The sequence below is a fragment of the Gallus gallus genome, chromosome 7, assembly GCF_016699485.2.
Source record: "Gallus gallus isolate bGalGal1 chromosome 7, bGalGal1.mat.broiler.GRCg7b, whole genome shotgun sequence".
Taxonomy (NCBI): Eukaryota; Metazoa; Chordata; class Aves; order Galliformes; family Phasianidae; genus Gallus; species Gallus gallus.
Window position 1 is genome coordinate 35,950,156 of NC_052538.1, and position 23,053 is coordinate 35,973,208.

Consider the following 23,053-nt stretch of genomic DNA (forward strand, 5'->3'; position numbering starts at 1 on the left):
TCTTTCCTAACAGGACACTTGCAAGCAGATTTTTAGCAGATTTTTAGCATGCTGCCACTAATAATACAGTTTTTCATCTTAAATACTCCTTCTTTGATCTTAATCAGTGAGGTTCCAGAGGACATTCAAGCTTCATGCCATTGACAGAAGCAGTAATAGGTGAGGCTGTATGGACTGAGGTATTAGAAACTGGGACCTGTCTTACACCCCCCAAAAATATGAATTAGAAGGATGAATGTTCTAGAGATGGCCTACTGCTCACAAACTTCTAGAGGCCCATCCTTCATGTTCACTTCCAGGCTTCTGGGAGAGGACAAGGGGATGCTGACTCAGCTGGTGCCTAGCTCGCAGGTTTCCCATGGGCTTGCAGGTGGTTGAACATTAAATGGTATCACTCCCTCCGGTACTTTTCTTTGCTCAGTTGTTTGTATGGCCACCACATCAGAGGTTCACACCGCCATCACTGCTGCCTCAAACTCAAGTGAGCCTTGCTGGCAAGAAGCTAAACTATGCTGAGAAACTCCTGTACAAGAAAGGAGATGTGCAGGCTGCTCATCTAAAAACAGGTCACTCTTATGACCTGCTACTGAATCAAGCACCCAGTGCTTGTCCAGTGACCCCACTCTTCTTCAGAGAGAAGGGAGAAGGTTCTAAGTTAGTTAGTTATGCTAATGTAATAAACGTTTTAAGAACACATTCTTGGTACTGTTCTAACATTTCTGTACCTATCTGCCATGATAATATAAATGCTGCATTCAATGCAGAATTATGATTTTTAAATTTTAAATGGCCCCTGAAGAATTAGAGAGGCCCATTAATAATGGCTATGATGAAAAATAAACTAACATTATACGAAGCACATCATTATTTAGCCCAGTTATCACATGCAAAAGTTCTGAAGTCCACAAGAACTTTACTGTTGGTGAAAGTATGCCATAAATCTGTATCACTTCACTGTCACTGCTTTGTAGTAGGCACTCCTCAAATACAAGAAAGTAGATGGTCTAAAAATATACGCAGAGATAAAAAAAGACTCCAACTTTCCCCACGACATCCTGAAGTATTCTGGCCTTGAACTGGGTTTCTCTATTACCCACTATGTGCTTATTCACCGTGGAGTGTAAAAGGAATCAGCAATCAATTTGAAACACATTATGAATATAAAAATAGCCTCTCCCTGAGAGCAGGAGATATCTTTGCTCTTCCTGCTATATATGTGCCACAAGCCAATTAAAATAACTATTCCTAGACAGTGTGACAATGCTATACATCCTCATAAAAAAATAAAAATAACAAGAGAAGCTGAATAGCGTGACATAGCTATAAAATGGTACACCAAAGCAATGCTAGCAAACTAATTTTGTGTAAGGGTTTGTGGAACTATAAAATCCCCACAGTGCATATTTTGAAGACATGATCCAGAAGTGAAGGGTTTTCAAGTTCGTGGATTTTAAAGACAGGGACATCTCATCTTCACCGTGCAGAATAAAATCAATAATTAAGAAGTTATGAAATAAAAACCTTGGCTAAACATTTTTAATACAAATGCTCACTGGAAGCTTTCTGTAAGAACGTATATGTTTGAGCTATACTAACCAGCTCGTGCCTAGACTTGTGAGGAAGACATCTCTGCAACATATCAAGGTACAAAGTCCTTCTTCGCTGAAGATCACTCGGATACTGGTTGACAACTGTCTGAAAAATCCATTGATCTTCTGCCTTCCAGTCAGTGTTCCTACAGAAAATCAAAACAATTGGTCCCAATGTAATTTCAGATTTTAAAAGGAGGAGTCTAGTTCTGGGAAGATTTGTCATTTGTTTCCTCAAGAAGGGCCCAACCCTTCATTGGGCTCCTCAACAATTCTGAACCTGTAAAGTCAATGTTGGTTCAAAGCCAGGAGATTTAGACTTACTTCAATGGCTCAAAACAAACCCAGATTGCTTTTGTAATGGAAGCATTTACTGTGCTATCATCTGAGTGAATTCTTCTTTTTCTAACCTGACTTTTTTATTGGGAATGACAATGTATTTCTCAAATTAGGTTAATAGTCACACAACATGAAAAAAAAAAGTTTGAAAAGGGAGAACAATTATTCTCCACTCCTGAACACTAACTAAATTACCAAAATGGATGAAAAGATAATACCAGTATGCAGCTAGATGAGGAATTAGTTAAAAACAAGCTTCTAACAGCCAGAGAATCATCATCAAGTCATAACCATGCCTGGCCAGGCCTGTCCTGCTGCCGAATGCCTCAGCTGCTTCCCACAGGGATGTATCACAGCACTGCAGTCTGAGCTGCTAAGGACAAGGTCCACTTCTGCAGATACCAGTTTAGGACTAAGAATATTGAAGTAATAATCTGGATTTGGACACTCATTAGTATTAAAATTAATGAAATTGCGGACAGAGCAATCTTTCCCTCAACAATTTTAGCTGAGATAGACCTATGTTACTCTTACTCTCCACTCATTTTCTTTTAACTTCTCATAAATTGTGTGGAATATCTGACAAACTATTTCCAAGATGCAGCTGTTCAGTTTTAGATCCAGCACCATAAAAAGAAAGGGAGGCCATTTCAAAATGAGAGAGAGAGGAGGTCCAGCTCCTGTAAAAAGTTTATTTTCAATGACTGACAGCTACTGTACAAGTGTTGGAGACAACGTAAAACAGGAAATGACTTCAGTAAAGCAGACATTCTCTAGCAATGAAAGTGCTTCCTTACAGGCTACTCCTTAATTTTTCATGACAGACAATGAATGTAGATGGCTGAGTGTAGGGTGCTTTCATTTCCTAGGAACAAAGAACAGTGCCAAAGAGAGTAAAAGGAGTTAAGGAACCCACCAAAAAGAGAATGGCTGCAGTACTATCCTGTAACTGCAGGGCTAGGCTGTGGGTCTGCAAGACAAGAGCTCCTGAGCTGTGACACAAAGGAGGCAATGGAAAGATGTTCCATTCCTGCAGCCTCTGCAGCCTCTATGAAAGGTGTCTTGCAACTGATCCTCAGAAATGAGTGCTTTCTACACCTCCCCCCTCTTCTTTTCTCTAGAGAGCGTTTTCAATGAAATCAGTTCAGTTATTAATTTTAGAATCTGTGTCATAATTTGGATTTTGAGGTATAGGCGTTCTAAAGAGTAACTTTAATGAATAAATTAATTATTCTTTGCTATGACTTAAATCTCTTTGACAGCAACTGCTCCTGTGGAGGCTTAACTGACTACAGTTCTTTTTCTTAGGATAACACAGCATTCTTTTCAAACATGCAGGGGTATGAACAGCTAGAGGTTTTTTGCCTACAGTAAAGCCCATCCTGACCAGGAGACACTGCACTGCCCACCTGAGAGCAGGACTGGCACAGACGCTGTGCTCAGAAGGCTGGCCTGGTGCCCCCCATCTGCAGGGCACAAGGGTGTGCAAGGTCTTGCACCCGCATTTGCCTCAGCCCTCTCACCTCCCTAAGGATCCCTCTGACCGTCCACTGCTCTGATGACAGCTAATGATGGGTGCTGTGCTGCTCAGGAACAAGGTCAGCTAACAATGGGTGCTGTGCTACTTGGGAACAAGACAGAGAAACTGGGGATTGTGGAAGATGGCCCAGGGAGCTAACAGCTGGAGCCACATGGAGGTTATAGGAAGCAGGGAAACACAGACTGCAGAAGTCTTGGTTTGTCAGCTGTGAAGAGATTTGGTCAGCTGTACGCAGACAATTAGCTAAAGGAAATATGATCCAGCCCAGTGTATTTGCAACTACTACATGCACAGAGAATTAGAAAATATCTTGCTTCAATAAATGCAAGATATTTTCTTAATTAAACTTCTGTAGAATTACATAAAGACTTCATCTAAATGAAATTTGAAGAGCAGCAGCACATTTACATTAATAGTTGTGGTAGTTTGCTTCTTCAGCACCTGGATATTCATAAACGTTTACAGGGCTGACAGCATAACCCAATTTTTAAACGTACTTCTTGCTTTTCTTCTGCGTATAATTCTACTACCAGAAAACATTTCAATCTTGATTCTGTTTCAGAACTGAAACAGGGAGACTGCCTGGCATTCAGCAAGCCTGGGGCAGCTGCTTCCTTTGAAACAAATTTACCCAGGGTTAATCCCTGGCTTTACACTTCTGAAGAACACAAAAGGACTCGGAAGGGAAGCTGTCCTATAATCCCCACATATCCTTTGCAATAGCTGGGACAACATAAACTTGATGCACTGCTGTGTTGTGGAATCTGCAGACAGACTGAAACAACAATTCTGTATTCTATGATATGATTAATGCCACCAAGTAGATGTTAACTTCCCTGGCCATCAGTTAAGTCATTGCTGATTGTTCCACCAGAAATGTCCCATTAATGGGCCTTAAAAAAGGAACCACATTTACTCAGCATAGTTGTAATACCCCTTTCATTGACAGGATGCTGCTGAGGATACGGTGCTGAATATGTAGTACTGAATCTACCTTTCAGTTGTTTAAATAATCGAGATATCCTTGGAAATTGTGGAAAAAAATACAGTTGTACTTAGAGAATCATCAGCTATAACACATCAGTTCCAAGTCCACAATTTATGGGATAATTCAGAAGTTGGGTTTTTCCCAAAAACAAAATTTGTGTTTTGGCAGAAATAAAAGAAGTGAATTTAGATTGATCAAACATCATCATCCTATATTATGCTTGAAAAAAAAATCTTCAGTTTCTAAAAGCAATAAACATCAAAACTGCTAAAATTTGCCACCTGCTGCTTTATAAATGCTATAAAAATTGGAAAGATCAGAACAATTTTTAATAAGTATCATGTTATAACACCTAGAACTTTATAGTAATAAAATACTAGTTTCAGATAACAGAAGGAGAGGGCCCTACAAAATATCCAGGCAGTTTATACAGAAGATATATAGATAACATCACTTTCTAGGGGATCCAACATCTTACACCTGTTTGAGCATTCCCAAACTAATTCATCAGCAGTGGCAGGATACTTAAGGGCTGCACTGCAAGTGCATGTAGGAAAAGGGGGAGTTTAGAACAAGTTTGTGATGGTTTTACTGATGAGACACAAGGCTTTTTCTGCTCTCTCCAGTTTATTCTGCCCAGGCTCCGAATAATTCCTCTGACCTTCCCACCCTCCACCTTCTTAAAATCTGACATCATTTTAATCTGGGGGAGTATCAATAAAGAACAAAAAGAAGCCAAGGCTGGTACAACAGGTGCAACTCAATACACTCTCCTGGACTCAAGTTCGCTGGAGCAGGAAAGCTGATCTTTACGCCCATTAACATATTATATTTCTAGGTTACATATTACATTTCTAGTTATGTTCCATTTCCAGATCATTATGAATATTTCTGTTCTTTCTGTTAACTTTTTCATTTACAGAAAAACCTCTCCTCCTTTAAACTATTCTGAATCTACATATATTCTTACATTTATTTATGATGATAACTAGTGCAATGATCCAAAATTATTTAAAAGACTGGGCCTACTTATCAGCTTTATAGATAAATGCATTTAAGATCTGTGCAAACAGCTGCTGACTTTAGCCCCAGAGAGCTCAGCAGTGAGTCAACTGTTCTCTGCGCCGAATAAAACAGAACCAACCCTTCTAGTAAAGGAAACTGCATAACCTGTAAATTGCAAAATACATTAAAGTTTATGTTATCCTCTGCAAAAGAAACCCAGAAACAGATATCATTACCTATATATGACGTTTAGCTGTTGATCAATCTCTTGCAGCTTAGACCAGTATTCATTTGCAAGCTTACGGTATTCATTAATAACAAAGCTCCTCAAGTCTGGGTAAGGGAACTCCAAAGACAGTAGAGCTGAAGGAACTTCATGGAAAAGTCCATTTTTCTCTTCAAAACCATGCACTATGGCCTGTGATGAAAAATGCTACTCAGCACACTACTCCGTGTTATACTTTTTCTCCAAAATTGTTAACTACATTTATAAGGAAAAGCTTACTTCTATTTTGTAGTCTTGAAGCTCTCTTTCCAAAGCCAGACTTTCAAGGTTAAGAAATTCCAAATTTGTTTTCCATTCTTTCTTCACAGATTCAATCTATTTCATGAAATACATTTATGTTACTTCTTTATATTGTTAGAATATGAAATTTCTGATTTAGAAACAAAAACTTCATTTCCAGTTTAATTCTGCTATGCTTTTGCAGGTTTCAGTAAAACAGATTTGCACTATGGCAAGCACAGAACTTCCTGAATACTTACTAAATAGTCTGAATGTCAGCTTTAGTCTAAAAACATTACACACAAAATAAAAGAAAACGCTAAGTAGCCCATGATCAGAAGTTGGACAAGTAATGTTAAAATGCCAACCTGCTGTAACTTCTCAGCTAGACTGAACTTGTTTCTCAGAGATGAGTCTTCTGTGACATAATGCTGCATTTCAGTCAGCCAGAATTTCAAATTCTCTCTTAGTTGCCAGATAGGAGCCACAGTATCTGTTTGGTAAGCATCCCGCTCCTGTGACAATTTATGCTCTATATGCAAATGAAACATAAAGCTTTCTAAACACAAAGTATTATGCAGCACTGTGCTTCCTAAATCAAAAACTGTCATGACAGGTATTTAAAAACTCAACAAGTAATTAAGATAATTTTGACTGTAATAAATAATCAAGAAATGAATTGAAAATTCTTACCCAAGTCCCACATATCCAAAAAAAAGTCATACTTATGACTTCCTTCATCAAGAAGAGTCTGTATTTCTGCTTCTGCTTTTTCCCTGCAAGGTATGAATGAGTTTGACAGAAGACTTGATTGATTTCTTAGTTATTAAGTTTACAAGAATGATAAACCTCAGATATTTCATTCATTAAGTAAAAAGGATTCTCCACATGCAAAGGTACTAAAAGCAGGAGTTTGATGTGAAAGTGATACGGAAGCCACCCTCCCTCCAGCAAAACATGCTGTAATAGATCTGCTATATAGCATGCAGGCTGGTGAATCTAAGACAGCAAAGTTGTGGTTTGGGCAGCAAATCACAGTTCTTTCTGAAAAAAAGAACTGCATCAGGACACCAGAAGTATTCTTTCTGAAAATTCTGAGATAATGTAGATCATTCAGAAGACACGAAAAGAGCTTCTGCAGCCTGTTGCCTCTTGTTCTGTCACTGCACACCACTGAAAAAAGCCCAGCCCCACCCATTTGACTCTCACACTTAAGATACAACCAGTGATCAGATCTCCTCTCACTTTTCTCCTCTCTTCTCCAGGGTGAAAAGCCTCAGGTCTCTCAGCATTTCCTCGTACTGGAGGTACCCCAGCCCCTGACCATCTTTAGGCTCTGGTCTGGACTCTAGAAGCTTCCTGTCTGTTTTGACCTGAGGAGCCCAGAACTAGACACAATATCACAGATGTGTCCTCACCAGGTCAGAGCAGAGGGGGAGGGTGCTGTAGGTAGGGCAGCAGAGGCTGAACCTGCCCGCCAATAACCCGTGACATTTTGCTGCCACGCAGCCGACATCAGCAGAGGGGCAGTCTGACAGAATGGAGTCTGACTTGGGAGTGTGCATGGAGCAAAGGTGTGCACCTGAATTCCTGCATGCAAAAAAATTGCACCCCACTGACATTCTTCAGCGCTTGCTCAATGGTTTTGGAGACCAAGCAGTAGATGTGAGCACAGGGAGGCAGTGGGTGGCACGTTTCAGCAATGGCAACAGTGGTCACCTCTGCTGGTACAAATTTTTACAAGCACAGCATGCAGGCTCCTGTTCGGCTCTGGTGAAAACACAGAGCTAATGGTGGTGACTTTCATGAAAAATGTTTTGTAGCTGAGAACTTTCTCTATCAAATAGCATTATTGTGCTCTTAGTAGCTGTTGTACCCTCCATGGAAATAAATAGGAGGCATTACTTTTGGAGTGACCTTTGTACAGGTAGAACATCCACCTTGTTCTGCCCATTTTTAGTCTGTTCTCTTTGCACCTACAGACCCCTTTCAAGAGCAGTCACAAACGCTTTTGCCTGCACAAAGATTTATCTTCTCCTCCTAATGTCCCTTTCATCACATGTGCTGCACAAGAATCTCTGCCTTCTGATGTATTTATTTAACAATGAATAAGATTCCTCGGGTCTTACCTGTTCTCACTAAGTCTTTTATACTCTCGCCACCACACCTGGCAATGCTGTTTCAGTAGCATTTGCTCTTTGTTAATTTTTGAAATTTGCTCCACTTTTTTGATCTGTAAGATGATTAAAAGAGTGTCAGTATTTTGGGTATGTTCGATATCTTTATCAAATTTCTTCATATTGAAACTGAATTGCAGAACACAAAACCCAAAAGCTCCTTACAAGGCAATTTTCTAAAAAACAAGGGGTTTAAATGTAATTAATTTTCATGAAAAATTTTATTCCACTTCAAGTTGCAATTAAAATGAAAAATGAAAACAGTGCAATCCGTTTCCTCCTTCTTCTCCTTTTCTTTCATATTCCTATTTCCCAGAGGATAAAGAGGGTGGGTGAGTAAGAGAAAAAAACAACAACCACCTTTCTTACAGGTGGGAAGATAAAAGAATGAAAGCATATCTCTAAACAAAAACTATTTTAAAAATTGGTTACTGAAAAAGGGTGCTTTTCTAAATCTGTCCAATTAAAGATGCTCTGAATTCATCTGCAGATTTCACAAAGGCATTGCTTCCAACTTCATGGAGAACAGGAAGGCATGTTTTCAGAGAGAAGGAGTTACTTCTTAAACTACAGGAAATTCCATCATGGAACATAGATGAAGTAGCAGCCAGACGTTCTGGCTAATCAACAGTGAAGAAAGAAGGAACAGAATGCCCAGCAGGCATTTGCTCCTCTCTGCTACTTCTCTTCTTGCTTCCCACCACCACCTCTCTCTGTACCACCCAAGCCCAACACTCCCCAGTCAGCTGCTTCAAGTGGCAAAACCCCTCTATTTGCAGAGGATCCCCCAATTCACCCAGCCCCCTACCCACCCTTTTGTTTGTTTGCTTTCCTCCTTAGACCTTCTTTCATGCAGATAGATCTTTCTACGGCAGAGTGGGAGCAAGACAAAGAAAAGAATTTGGAAACTCTTGTCCTGCTTCATAATAGGCTGTAAAGAATAAGTATCTCACTTCTCACTAGCCTAGGAAAAAAACTGTTCTGAAACACAAGTGCTAGTTTTTCACTTGGCTTAGGTGGAAGTAATCTGCTCTGTTAAAAATGCAGTCAGCTTTCTTGCGCTGTGAAAGCAGGACAGAACCACACACTGCTCTCGTGTTCACATGCACAAAAACAGGGACAGCAAAGCCCGTGGAAGACCTCTTCTGCACTCCCTCCGCCTGCTGGGCAGGCAATGCCTGCAGGCTTTGAAACATCTGTACTTACTAAGTGAAGCAGAAATGAATATATCTAGCTGAAACCTGAAACAAGAATTTGGTTAATCCATTGTGCTTAGGTAGGAAACCTGTCTGGTGGTACTTATCATGTCAGAAGTTGTAATAGTGTTATTGAGAGGTTATGCAACTGTGAACAAGAACCAAGGAGTTTATAGGAAGACACATATGTGACTGCACTGTTAAGAGGTTCTGAGAACACCTGCTTTATGCTTTCAGTCAGTACATCACACTGCTTTTGAATCAAAGAAAATGTCTCATTTTTACTGCTTATATATTTTTCTATTTAAAAAGTTACCTACATCTTTCTCTTGATTACCATCAGGTGCTTAGAACAAAACTTCATCAAACAGCATATTTAAAGTAACTGGAAAATGCATACATTGTCTGTTCTAAAACTGATGGGAAATGAGATGATGTAGATCTTTACTTAAGTTTGATATGTTCTTGATATAATCTTATAGTAACAGCTGTAATCCTACAGTGACCAGCAGGTCATGGAGGTGATTGTCCCCCTCTGCTCGGCTCTCCTGAACTCCTCCCCTGCAGTGCTGCACTCAGCTCTGGAACACCCAGCACAAGGGGCAGGTCCAGAGGAGACCACAAGGATGCTCGGAGGGCTGGGGCACTTCTGCTATGGAGACAGGCTGAGGGAGCTAGCAGTGCTCAGCCTGGAGAAGAGACGACTCAAGGCTGAACCTTATTAGAATCACAAGGTCCCACCTTGTAAGTCTATGTCATCTCCCTGGATGGCATCCTTTCCTTCTGCTTTATCAACCACACCTCTTAGCGTGGTGTCATTAGCAAACTTGCTGAGGGTGCTCTCAATCCCATTATCTGTGTCATTGATCAAGACGTTAAAGAGTACCAAGATGGACACCTCAGGCACACCGCTTACTACCAGGCTCCTTTAGGAATGGTTGTACCCAAGGGATCCGAGAGCCATCAAAGTCCCATATGATCTCCCACTGCTAGAGGCCTCAGAGCACCAATTAGTCAGATTGCTGGTTGCATGGTGCTGCTCAGTAGCTGGTCAAGCTCACCTGCAATGCATTTCAGTATGAGGAGCCAGCCTCAGCCTTAATGTATAACGCCATTCTTAATATACTAGACCTCTTTGCTATTTTCCACTTATATGGTATCACCCATTTTAGCGTGGATTTAATAAATGTCTTTGAGATCAGACTTACAAAAAACATTAGTGTGTGAGATTGCACCACTGGATTGAGCACTTACTCTTTGGCACTTAGGCTGCACACTGGATTTGGTATTTATTCCTTTCTCCAGTTTGACAGCACTGACTTTGGCTTCTCCTTCAGATCTGCTAGTCACTCTGCTTTGTGAACACGCTTTAAATCATCATTCCAAATAAAAGTAGAGTTAGATCTTTCATTGAACTTTATTAGTATTAATATTTTACTTACCATTTGGGATGTACTAAAGCTATCTATACCTTTCCAATTATCTAGATGAAAGTTTACATTATGCAGCAATAAAACCTATTTTATTTTCTTCTTAAGACCTACCTCTGGCTAGACTTCTGGAAATTCTCATTTAATACCTGTATTTATTGTTGAATTGTTTTGGGGATCAGTGCTCATTCATTCCCATAAGTTCTCATTATCCTCCGTATTTTGAGGTAGTCATGTAATGAGTGTAGACAAATTCCCTCGAAGCACTTAAATGTTTCCTGTCTTTTTGGGAAAAAGATCCCACACATACTTCATATCTTCATTTTCAAGAAATTCCACACTTCAACACTGAAGTGTCCAAGTAAAATTAACAGCAGAGTAAACTCACATCTTTTGCTGCTTTGAACACTGTTAAAACAATTCATTATTCCTATTCATTGTCAGATTCCATGCAGGCAGTGAAAAGAAATATGATCACTGTATTCAAAAAATGAGAATACAAATTAAAAAATACATACCTTAAATTGAATTTTTGTGGATGCCACTTTTTCTGCTGCTGTGAGTTCACATAGATGTTTGTAGTCAATGGGTTTATACTTCTGACTGCAAGGAGCATTTCTCATAGGATTCACCAGATTTTCTAGTTTTCACATAAAACATTTACAACCATGTCAAATTCTCAAGAAATATTTTAAGTATGAGCCATAAAATGAAAGCATTATGCATAGAAATTAGAAACAGTATAATAAAAACATTAAAAGTTTCCATAACAGAGATTTGTAGGTGCTGAATAAGAATCTGATATAAACATAAGCTGATAGAAACAGTAAGAAAAATTAACCATTTGTCTTTTCATAATAGTTTAGTAAAAACAGTTGTTTTTTTCTATGTAAACTAAAAGAATAATTCACTTCAAATTGAGTTTACTGGAATTTCAGTAAATTCTAACACAGAAATATGTAAGCTTCAGTATAAGCATAATTGTTACACCAACTGGAATGCCACCTCAATATTTACTGTCATGTATGAACTGATTAATAGGATTAATTAGTTTTCCTAAAATAAAAGCTCTATAAATTAATACTTGAATGTAAGCCGAATGAGTCTCAGTTACACTTCTCATCAAATCTCCAGCCTTAAGAACAGCAAAACTTTTCAACAGAACCTCCTTAAAAAAACAAGGGAAGCATTACACTTAGCTCCTGGCACTTGTGGTATGGTTCAGAATGCCCACTTTCTGCCTATATCCCTATCATCAGTATTTGAAAGGTTGTCTCAGTACTGAAAGACTGCTGTCCGAAAACAGAGGAAGCAGCTGAACCGAAAAAGCATTTGATAAAGCTTAACCAAGCTGATCTTTCACCACACAGTGAAGTCAACTCACACTTCTCCCTTCAAGAGATCTCACTGAGCAGAAATTTCTTCCATTTTATCCTTCCTATAATCTTTGTATGAACAACTCTTTTCCCCTGGTTTTTAGACCTGTAGGGAGCATTGTTCATCTCTGTCTTTTGTTCCCCTACAGCCAGATTTGGAATCCTCTTCCGTAAGTTAGCAAGATTCTACATGGAGACTTTTTCCTTCCTTCTGAGATTGGTTACAACTTTGTCCATCAGAGATTATGTAGACTAGAAATTAGGAAGAAATTCTTTACTGTGAGAGTGGTAAGACACTGCAACAGTTTGCCCAGTGAGGTTGTGGATGCTCCCTCCCTGGAAGCACTACAAGGCCAGGCTGGATGGGGCTATGAGCAACTTGGTCTAGAGGGAGGTGTCCCTGCCTATAGCAGGGGGTTGGAATGAGATGATCGTAAAGGTCCCTTCTGACCCAAAGCACTGTATGATTCTACAATTCTGTGTAACATCATTGTGCATTCAAAGAAGGAAAAGTTTAGCAGCCAAACCCTCTGAACAACCACAGTCAGTTCTTCCTCTTAAGCCTATTAATCCTTCACTACTGCTCCCAAAGCCTTTAAATCACTGCCAGTCTGCAGTCATTTCAAGTAGCGGCATTGGTGTCCACTCTCAGAAGCAGCAGGACACATCAACAGCCTCAGAGCATTTCCATAACATATGTAACTAAGGCTCCCTGCAGGCATTTCACCTGGGAGATAAGCCAGGTTTGCAATTTCATCCTGTCATACTCATCAGAAATGAATCAGTAACTGCTACTGTTATTAACAACTGATACTAACTACTCACAGAAGTCATTAAATACGGTACTATGCTGCTTCTTTGGTGTGGCATAAATCTCATGATCTTGGAAATACACAGTAGTGTGATCTTTTGTCTTCCAGCATCCCTGATCCTCGCTTAATTCCAGGACAGCCTACTATGGTGCAGGTAAGTGTCAGAACAAAGCTGGGACAGTCACCTTCCAGAGGAAGTAACAACCTGCCTCTCTCCCTGCAGTGTCTGTTACAGCTGCTGCAGTTCTCATGCCATGGCTGACTTTCAGCCTGTCGTGTCACCTTCTGATCAGGAATCAGAAGTTATTCTGAAATCATTTCACTAGCATGAAGCTCTCACACCAGTTGTTCTGAATTGTGGTACAGATATCCAGGGTGAGGAACCTACCTGGGTATCACACTCAAAATTGCAATAGCCTAACCAGTATTCTTTGGCCTATAACAGCACTGCCATTCTCCTTAAACCACTCAATGAAATTACAGCTTGGTGTCCCTGTTTGACAGCTGCCATTTACCATCAGCTTTTGAAACCCTGCTTTCCATATGCCAGCTTTATTCCTCAGTGAGGTGTATTAAGGATGAATGTGATCAAAAAAACAAACACATCTCATCTTTTTTTGTTCTTTCTTTCTTTCTTTCTTTCTCACAATATTAAATGAGTAGGAGGAAAGGAGAAAGAGTCACCCCACTGGATGAATAGAGAACATGGAATGTTATTAAACAAAAAAAGCAATGGGAGAACCACTGTTTCTTTTATTTTGGCTGTTTTTTTTGTTGGTGGTGGGTTTTTTTTTTTTTTTTTTTTTTTTTTTTTTTTTTTTTTTTTCCTGTGACCATAGAAAAGTATATCAGAGAAACACGTAATGGTTACACTTGGTGGTACTCCTTCACATCTCAAAGAATCGGAAGGGATGGAAGACAGGTTCAATTCCCAAATCTCTCACCCCATGTCATTCACTTTTGTCTTTGCTTTTGATATGTTTTTTGCTTTACCTTGTACACTGAACCTTATGAATCTCCACTAGTAATCTTCATCAGTTTCTTTTACTGAGGAATTTACTCTTCGAGGATATTTCTGAAGGCAATGAAATCTATTCATGTACAATTAACTCGAAAATGAGGTTGCTAGCATATCAGATGAAAACTTTACATTTAATAGGTACTGACTGTGTTGGATGTGCCTTCTGTTTTACAAATATAAAGATTCCTTTATATACCTAATATGTACATACACATCCAAAAATATATACATATATATCCACATTAGTGAAAAATACTAAGCTAACATTTTTTCACAGTTCTCTGTAATAAATATTGGCTAAACCTGAGATATAATTTTAATAGTGAGCAAAAATACTTTTGCCCAGGTACTGTAGGGCTTCAGCACGCAGACCCTCAGTAATTTCATGTGTAACCTGGGAATTTTCATAGAATCATAGAATGAAGTTTCTCTACCCATCTCTTTTAGACATCTTTAATAGTGAAACTTGCCATAAAGTATTACTATAAACTTTTTTTTCCATTCATTAGTAAGCATGTCGTGGTTGGAAGCAATATTTCTAACATTCAGCACCACTGAAGGACCCCATATAAAATCCTAAGGCAAGTCCTGCAAAGCTATCTCATGACCCTCCTCCAAGTCTCTGTGAAGGATTCTCATTTGCTACATGCCCTACAGAAAACCTGACAAAATGACCCCACAGCTCTCTGTGGAAAGATATTTTGCATTAAACATCAAAATACTATAGCAGCTTCCGTATGTTGCAATTAATCACATAGAACATTGCATAAACATTTTTATTTTTACTTGTGACAAAGCAATTGAATTTATACACAACAGTGTACATACCAACATCCCTAATCCTCTGAGCTGTGGACATTGTTCTGTGGCTTGGTTCACTCCTTTTTATGTGCTATTTAACATCTGTTGAGAAACAAACATATCTTGAGAACACCAACACTGAGGATGCTAAAAATACACATACAATAAACACGCATTGATTTCCAAGAAGAGAGGATGTATCTCACTGATAGTGTAATTAGAAATTACACAATTTCATCTTCCATTTTAAGATAGATTTCTTTTTTTTTTTTGCTGTTGTTCAAAAAATCTCTTATGTTGTTTAGGAGCAGCTGAGAAATGGAAACCAAAGTATTATTTATGTGATGAATCTGTGACACTGTCACCGAGTAGATCACCCACTCTTTCCTTTGTGCTTTTCAAAATGTATCAGTCCTATTGGCCAAATGGAAGATTGCTCTTTGAGCTGTTCTTTGATTTTTAGAAATGAAGCCTGGAAAGCCTCTCTTTTTTTGTATTTACGTACTATGGTTTGTATATCAATCTCTTTATACCCCTTCAAGAGTCTCTGCATTAACACCTGGCAACCCAACCCAGCTGTTTCAGTAATACTGGCTTAATTCTTAATGAGCAATGATGATAGGCAATGTACATCAAGGATCTACAGCACGCTGGGATCAATGTAGCATTTACAGTGTAATCACAGAATCACCAAAGTTGGAAAAGACTTCCAAGGCCATCTAGTCCAACTGTAAATAATAACATCCACAATGTAGTTAAAAAACAAACCAACTCTGATGTCCTAAAAGCGTATTTCCACTTCAATTAGGCACTATCACAGGTTTTGCATGTGAAGAAAACATGCATGCAAAGCTAGAGATTGGGAACTGGATGAATAGCCAAACCACAGCAGAAGAGGAAGGCTGCATTCAGCCAGTCTGCCCCAAACTCCCTCACTCCCAGCTTCACCTCACCAGTGCTTCCTAGACACAAATTCCACCTAATGTGGTGCAGCTTTGGCATTTGCCTGCTCCCACAGCAAGTAGCAACACAGTAAATAGCAGACCAGCAAAGTCTGTTCATCTGTATTTTGTGGAGTTATTTTTCTGCTGTTCTAGCGAGTTGAACCAGCTTATCCACACAAATTCCAAGGATGGCCCAATGCATCAAAAAGAAAGGCAGAGAAGAGCAGCAGAGGCAATTGAAAGGGAATGACTCTGACAGAGAGCTATTAATTTCAGTCAACCCAAACTGTGCGACTGCAACCAAGGATACTTAGTATTGTACGTTCCTGTGAGCTATATTTCTTCCTGACAGCATTCTGCATTGCAGAATCATCAAAAACGGCTTAAGTGTAAAAACCTGACCGAGATGGACAAGTTTCATTGAGCGAAGTTCCATTATTACTGCAAAAAAAACCCAGCAAATGCAGTTGAAACTACGGCCACAACTGCACACAAAGTCATTGCTGTGTCTCCAAGCCACTATTTGATATTCATACTGTATGTTTAGTTAACGATGCAAGTTAGAAAGCAAAGAAAAAGCACAGCTATCAGGTTCTGTACAAAGAATATTGGATAGTGGCAGCAAGTAGAAAATAGCAAACACTCACTGACGGCGTGACATTTCCCAGTGCTTCTCGATGTGTATTCTTCTGTAGTATTTAAATGATAGGAAACTCTCCCTTGCACTAAACCAAAATCAACAAAGTGTAAACATCATCTACCTTGGCCCAAGAGCAACCACTTACTAACAAGAACGGGACCTTTCCAAATTTGTTCTGGAAGAAATTGGCAGTATCGGTTGGTCAGTTGATCACAGAGGCTGAAATTAAGGAAGTAAGAAAAGATGATAATACATTTGGGAGTTTGTTCCTATTAGGAAACATTAATGTTTATTTTACAATCTAGTAGTCATTGCAAACAAATTCACAGTGCTATCCCAAAGTCTGCACACTCCTGAAAGGAAGAAGAAAGAAAAGAATTAGCATATTCGTTTTGTTGATCCTATTTTCTCTCCTTAAAGCAATTGCTTGGGTTTAACCTGTCACCATGTAACAAGGCCAAATTCATCCAGCCAAAGGAGTAACTCTGCACAGAAGCTGCTTTGTTTGGCCCATTTGTGATGGTCATACTTTATTGGCATATCAACCTGTGTCCACATAATTCTCTACCTGCATATATACTTAAGTTGGAATTGATTTTTTTTAATTAAATTCATTCTATATGTAGATTCTCTACGTAGAGACTTAGAAAACACAGTACAGAAATGGAGTTACACACTTGCATAGTATGTCAAGACACACAAAGTTGAAATGTTGCTTCTTTCCCCTATGAAAGCAAAATACATTTTTCTGCTGCTTCTTAGAAAGGTCAGCTGTGCCCAGGACAGCTATCACAACCCCAGCCTCGTTCAGGGAGACACAACGCTCAGCGGTGGCTCAGCACTACTATCACCTACAGACATTGCTACTGACATGACAGCACGGAATAACTGCCCCAGGCCTCTCCTCATAGCACCAGACACATGCTGCATTGGTCAAGGCCAAGAAAAGAAGGGCAAGAGCCAACCGAATGATTCTACGTGAGCATGACCATTCTCTGTGGAGCCACTCGAGCTCTGCTCGTCAGCAGTGCTATTTCAAACAATGGCAATTTCTCTTCAGGGATTTGCATGCTGTGGTTAATATTAACACAGTAGTTTTCATCTCCCTTGACAGAGATATCAGCAAGGATCCCATATTCAGAGATTATTCAGGGATTATTCAGAGATTCTGCAAGCAGAAATACATAAACCTCCACTGGACACGGCAGAGACTGCATGTGCTTTATGGAACAGTTCTGACTTCTCAGACTTGTACCAGCCCAGCATAAGGTATCCACAAAGGAAAACACGGCATGGGTTAGTTCTAAATAAAGAGTGAGACATCAAAGTTCCTTACAGAGTCAAACTGAGAAATCTGTAACAAAGCAGGATGGCTTTTCTTTGCTCTTGCTATTCTTGGCACCCAGTTTCCCCATGCTTATGTTAGAGGGAATTCAGTACCTCCAAGGACTCTCCAGCTCGACTCTTTTCACAAGGTTAGTCCTCCTGAGCAGCACTGAGCACCCAGCAGCAGCTGTGCAACTGTCCCTGTGTGTGCACCAGTGACCCAGCACAGCTCCTGAGGGGCAGGGCACCCCAGCACTGCATACAGCACATGGAGCAGCATCAGCTGTACGAGGGAATCCCTGCCAAGTGAATGAGCTGTGCCATTTCAGAGACCTGCAAGTTCACTTCCATTTTTTGTGCTCACAAGCATAAGCCATGGACAGTGATACGCAGCAGAAATATCATCTACTTCCTCTTGCATTTCCACTCCAGTTCACAAAAGGCAATGCAAGAATTCAAGGGATATGTTTATTGTATTTCAGTGTTGTTTGGCACTCTCCTCCGTTTGCTCTTGAGGAGACCAACAGAACCTTTTCAGTTTATAACCTTAAAAAAGTAGTTCCCACTGTGATCCTACTTTCACTAGATTCTACGATCTGTTAGCACTTCTAGCTGTGGAGTGTGCATGTAAAGGGGAACAGTGCTGGGTATATTCCCATCATAATGATAATCTCACCAAGTCTGAATTTATTGTGCACTTAAAGATGACAAATGTATTTAATAACAGTGGGTTAACTCTTGGAACACTCACTCAAGGCCCACCCTGCCACCTTTTCTGAGTTTCAGGTGAAATTTGTACCAAATACTACAGCTTGTTGTCTAGAATTTATGTTTCATGGTGAAAATGACTAATTTTGAAGTTTTGCAGCTGCTTGAACAGAGATAATGGGTTAGATCTAGCAAGTAAACTATTCCTGATATTGTCTGCCTCTTTTATTTCATATACTTGTTTTTGAACCTAAAGAAATTTAAGAGTGAAAGTCTCAATTTCAGTAGGACTGCAGTGCTTTAGAAATCTGTTCACCTTCACAGATTACAGCAGAATAACTTCAATTCATGTACTTCTTCTACAAAGGGAAGTTATTTGGTAAGTAGTACTCCTAGGAACAAGGGTAACTTCACTGTACAGCAAGCTGTCCTGCTTTGAGAGTCACTGTATATTTTCTTTGGGAATAGCTTTGTTTCTGTGGCCTTTTTCAGCAGTTTATTAAAGCCTGTAAAACACAGCTCGGATCAAGCATGCTGTCCAGAAACTTGGTCAGTCCTTCCAGTCCATACATATGAAGGGACGATGTCCTCTGACTGTTTTCAGGTAGTGCCTACCACTCAAACATCCTAAACCAAGGGGAGATATCATGGCATTTCAGTGTTTAATCCAAAACACTTTATCCAACACTTTGCACTCAAAAAAACAAAGGATCCACCCGTGTTGCCTTTCTGGGCTCTGCCCTGTGTTGGTTGCAGCACAGAACAGAACAGCTCCAGCAGTGCCCTGGGACAGCAGCGGGGGGGCTGAGTGCCCACAGCGCCCCATAAGGCTCTGACCAGCAGCTTGGCCATGCTGTGCTCTGCTCACTGATCCTAGCCTGTGCCTACACAACTGTTCATGCTTTCCCAGACAGCATCTGTGTCAGGTGACTGTCCTTCCAGGAAACGCCTGGGTGCCTGTCTGGCGATAGCGTTGCTGAAACACGTGGAGCTGGCCATGCCGGATGACTGTGCTCCCACATCACAGGCACAAGCTTGAGTCCCAGCCGGCAGGCAGCACAACCCAGGACCTTCCTCCCGTTCAGCTTGCAGTCTACAAGGTGCTCCAGAGCTTACAGCTGAGGGCAACTCTGTCTCTAAGTAGTTTAGACATGATGAAGTTTTAGCTCCGACTTGTTTTTAGCATCAAGCAAGGACACATTGAAAGCAGCAGCCCAGAGACCTGAGAGCACTGAGCAGACACGGAGCTACGCCCTGTTGGGGTGCAGGTGGAGATCACCTTCTCACAGAGCATCTCCTCAGTGACAAACCCACAAGGAATGCTGTCCTTTTCAGAAGACAGCAGTGGGTCCTGGTAAGCTCAGCAGAGCACAGCTACCCCTCCGGTTTTATTTACTTATCCCTTTGACAAACATTCCATCTCTTCTTTCTGCCAACAACTTCTTGTTCCACAAAATCTCACACATTCCCATTAGCTTCCATTCTTTTGGTCACAAAATAGGAGAGTGCCCTTGAGGGAGCTGATGCAAAAAACCCAAAGCAAAACCCCACCGCAGTCTGGCCATCGTTCTGTGATTTTAAGGCTACTGCATTCAATTAAGTGAGAACAAATTCTCTTGCAACCTTTTCTGCAATCATGCCATACATTTGTATTTGATATCAGACTTTCAACTGAAATCTTTTTCTGATACCACAAATTCGATGCTATGACCACTCCAAAACGGAAAATGAGTATGTTGAGATGATGCTGGGAAAGGCAGGATCTGTTTAAACTCATATTTAATCTTCAGTAACTAGAAAAACTAGCAAGGAAAAGCTAGCAAGGAAAATTATATAAGCACTGCAAGTTACATTTATTTCTGCTGTAATGCTGATGTTTTTAAAACCTCTTCAGTGCTATAAAAGTCCGTCTAAGCCTCAGTTCAGGCACCATGCTTCCAGGCTTTGTTCTAACTTCAATACAGCCTCCAGGTTGGAAGCCTCGATGCATCTTAGAAACAAAAAGTACAAAAGAAGAAAGAGGCATTGAACAGAAGCCATCACTACATAGAAAACTGTTCCCCAAGCCTGCTAAATCAGCCATGTCTACAAGCGGCCGTGACTAAACCTTTTAGTAACAGTGAGAAGCACAGGGCACACCAGTCGTCTTTCTCTGCTCCTGCCGATAAGTCAGAGCTTCACTGCAGCTCAGAACTCTCCAAGGCAATACGAATATGTCCTCTTAAAAGAAGGATTATGCCTCCAGTTTGACTAAACATTTAAGAACGTTCTTATCTTCATGTAAATGCTTGTGCTTCAAGTACGTGAGTTAAGCATATTCTTAAATGGGAATACCAAACATGAGGGCAAGATCCTGTTCCCTTTCATTTAAATAGAAATTAAACTCCACAAGTGTTAGTCAGCACTTCTGGAGCAAGCAAAGCCCGCACAGTTTGCCAATTAGGCCGTCACACGTCACAGCTCCTGATGGTTCTTACTCAGCGGAGGTCCCGATTCCACAGGCATGAGACTTCACAAAGAACTGAGCTATTAACTTTAAAGGAGCCTGGATCTCACTGCCTGCATGCAACACATCGTTTACATGCAAAAGTCTTTGCAGATTCAGGTGAGGTCATCATTTTTTCCTCTCGGCTAAACTGATGCTAATTGACAAAAGAGTAAAATTATTGTGGGGGTGGCGTTTAATGGTCTGGAGATGCTATTTAAAATAAATCCTTTAAGCGGGTTTTAAATCAGGTGTATTATAAATGTAAAATCAATAATATGAAGCTGTATCAACTCTACACAAAACACAATTTAACAGCAGAATCACTGACAGTTTAATAGGGGTACACATTTTGGGGGAACAAGGGTTGCTTAATTTTGCAACAGCAGGTGTTGGCAGTTCGAGGAAATCACTACTTATGTACACTGTTAAAAATAAAAGCCAGAAAAGAACCACTGACTCCATTGAAAAATGTTAGGAATGAATCGGAGTTTGATTACAGGAGCAGGACAGATGTTTCCTGACAAACTCAGGAGGAAACAAACAAACATTCAAGTCCCCCAGTTTCAGTGCTCTCACTTTCTAATGTCTATAGGTCTCTTACAGCCTAGGGGGGGGGGGAACAAAACCTTCCGCTAAATATTAGGAGGAAACGTCAATTTCTTGGCTTTTGCATATTTCCATTCAAAGGAAAGGAATATTAACAAGCAGATGTTTGAACACTCTGATCCTCAGTATTGTTAGCAAAAAGAGGCAGAAAAGTCACTCATTGTACAGGATGGAGTAAAAACTAAAAATAACCACCTTTAATCAGACCCATTTCCTCCTACCAGCAAACCGAGTGCCTGAAAATCCTCCACCAAAGATAACACACGATAATACTTTTATCATTCAGTGTCAAAACAGTGTTTAGAGAAGTCCCATAGTTGGATTATCATTCAAATCTTCATTCCTTAATGAAAGAACTACGGAGCTGTTTGAAATAGTCAAGTAGTGGAAACTGTATGTTCCCAGAAGTGACACAGTCCTCTTTGTCTGATATAACTTCATTAGTTCCTCATTAAGTAATTAATTTCAGAATATGAGGATCAGTTTGAGGAGCACTTTGAGCAATCAGCCTGAATCTTCCTGTCACAGGAAGACTCTGTGACACTGCAAGGGAACAAAACCAAAACAAAACAAAACAACTTTGCTGAATACCCACACATAAAAGAGGACTTCTGTTTCCCTCTTACATCTTTCAATATTTTAATTCACAAATGCAAGATAAAATAAACTTAAAGAAAATTCCACATAGAAAAAAGATTATTTTCAGTGCAACAATGATGTAAAAGAAAGGAAACCAAATCTCTGAAAGTGGGCAAAGGACATAAGAAGGTAGGGAGTGGAGTCACCCATGCCTGCCAGGCGACCACAAACCAAGGGCCCCAGCTGCCATTTGGCTGTGTTGTTCTGTACAAACACAGACAGACCATCTGCACTGACCAAGGGCAGCATTTAAAAGTTAGCCAGCTGTAGACAACACACCTGCCCATATCAAAGCATGATTGAAATTACGAACGTTACGTCCACGTATAGCATTAAAAATACTACAAATTAAACCATATCCTTTGACACGTTTATTTAAAGATTCACTGGAAGAAGCAAGTGAATTTATCCATCACAGGAGCCTATAATTTCCTCCATTATTTAAGAAGCAACAAACGTACAGTAAAATTGTCCCTTAATTAGCAAACTTGCAAAGCATGTCTGCTCATTCACTAACCACAGGTGGAAAGGAGCATATTTGCAATGGTGCATAGAACAGCTTAATACTATGCTGCTCTGGCATCCCTCACATAAAAACATATATCAATATTACTCATTTAACATAACAGAGCTTAGAACAATGTAACAGAAAACTGCAGTACAATCAGCATTCCCTGCATTACAACAAAGCATCTCGGAGTTGCCTGACACATTTTTTCTGTTAGCGGGAAACAAAGTCAAAGCAATAGTCCGGGGCACTCTAAGGAGAGAGGTATTAGGGGAACAAAATATTGCAATTTCATTATCTCTTCAGGCTCATCAGTTTTGGAAAAAAAGCATTTCAGCCACCCACACAAAACTGATGCTGTCTTATTTCTCTCCTAAGCCAGACAACTTTTGAGCCATATAAACGCAGAGAGCAG

General features: G+C 40.1%; 1 protein-coding gene across 3 annotated transcripts in view; it reads right to left on the reverse strand.

The window, feature by feature from the left end:
* CCDC148 (coiled-coil domain containing 148) overlaps nt 1–23,053 on the reverse strand; it is a 53,670-nt gene that overhangs the window by 23,913 nt on the left and 6,704 nt on the right. For 2 of the 3 annotated variants that reach the window (XM_015290186.4, XM_040703730.2), the window contains exons 2-9: nt 14,807–14,881; nt 11,288–11,409; nt 8,096–8,199; nt 6,660–6,742; nt 6,335–6,498; nt 5,967–6,062; nt 5,698–5,879; nt 1,597–1,735 (exon numbers count right to left, since the gene is read on the reverse strand). In XM_015290186.4, the coding sequence (XP_015145672.2) occupies nt 1,597–1,735; nt 5,698–5,879; nt 5,967–6,062; nt 6,335–6,498; nt 6,660–6,742; nt 8,096–8,199; nt 11,288–11,409; nt 14,807–14,837 (921 nt within the window). In that variant the 5' untranslated portion in view covers nt 14,838–14,881. The remainder of the gene's footprint in view (nt 1–1,596; nt 1,736–5,697; nt 5,880–5,966; nt 6,063–6,334; nt 6,499–6,659; nt 6,743–8,095; nt 8,200–11,287; nt 11,410–14,806; nt 14,882–23,053) is intronic. The other variant, XM_046943841.1, reaches the window with a different exon arrangement.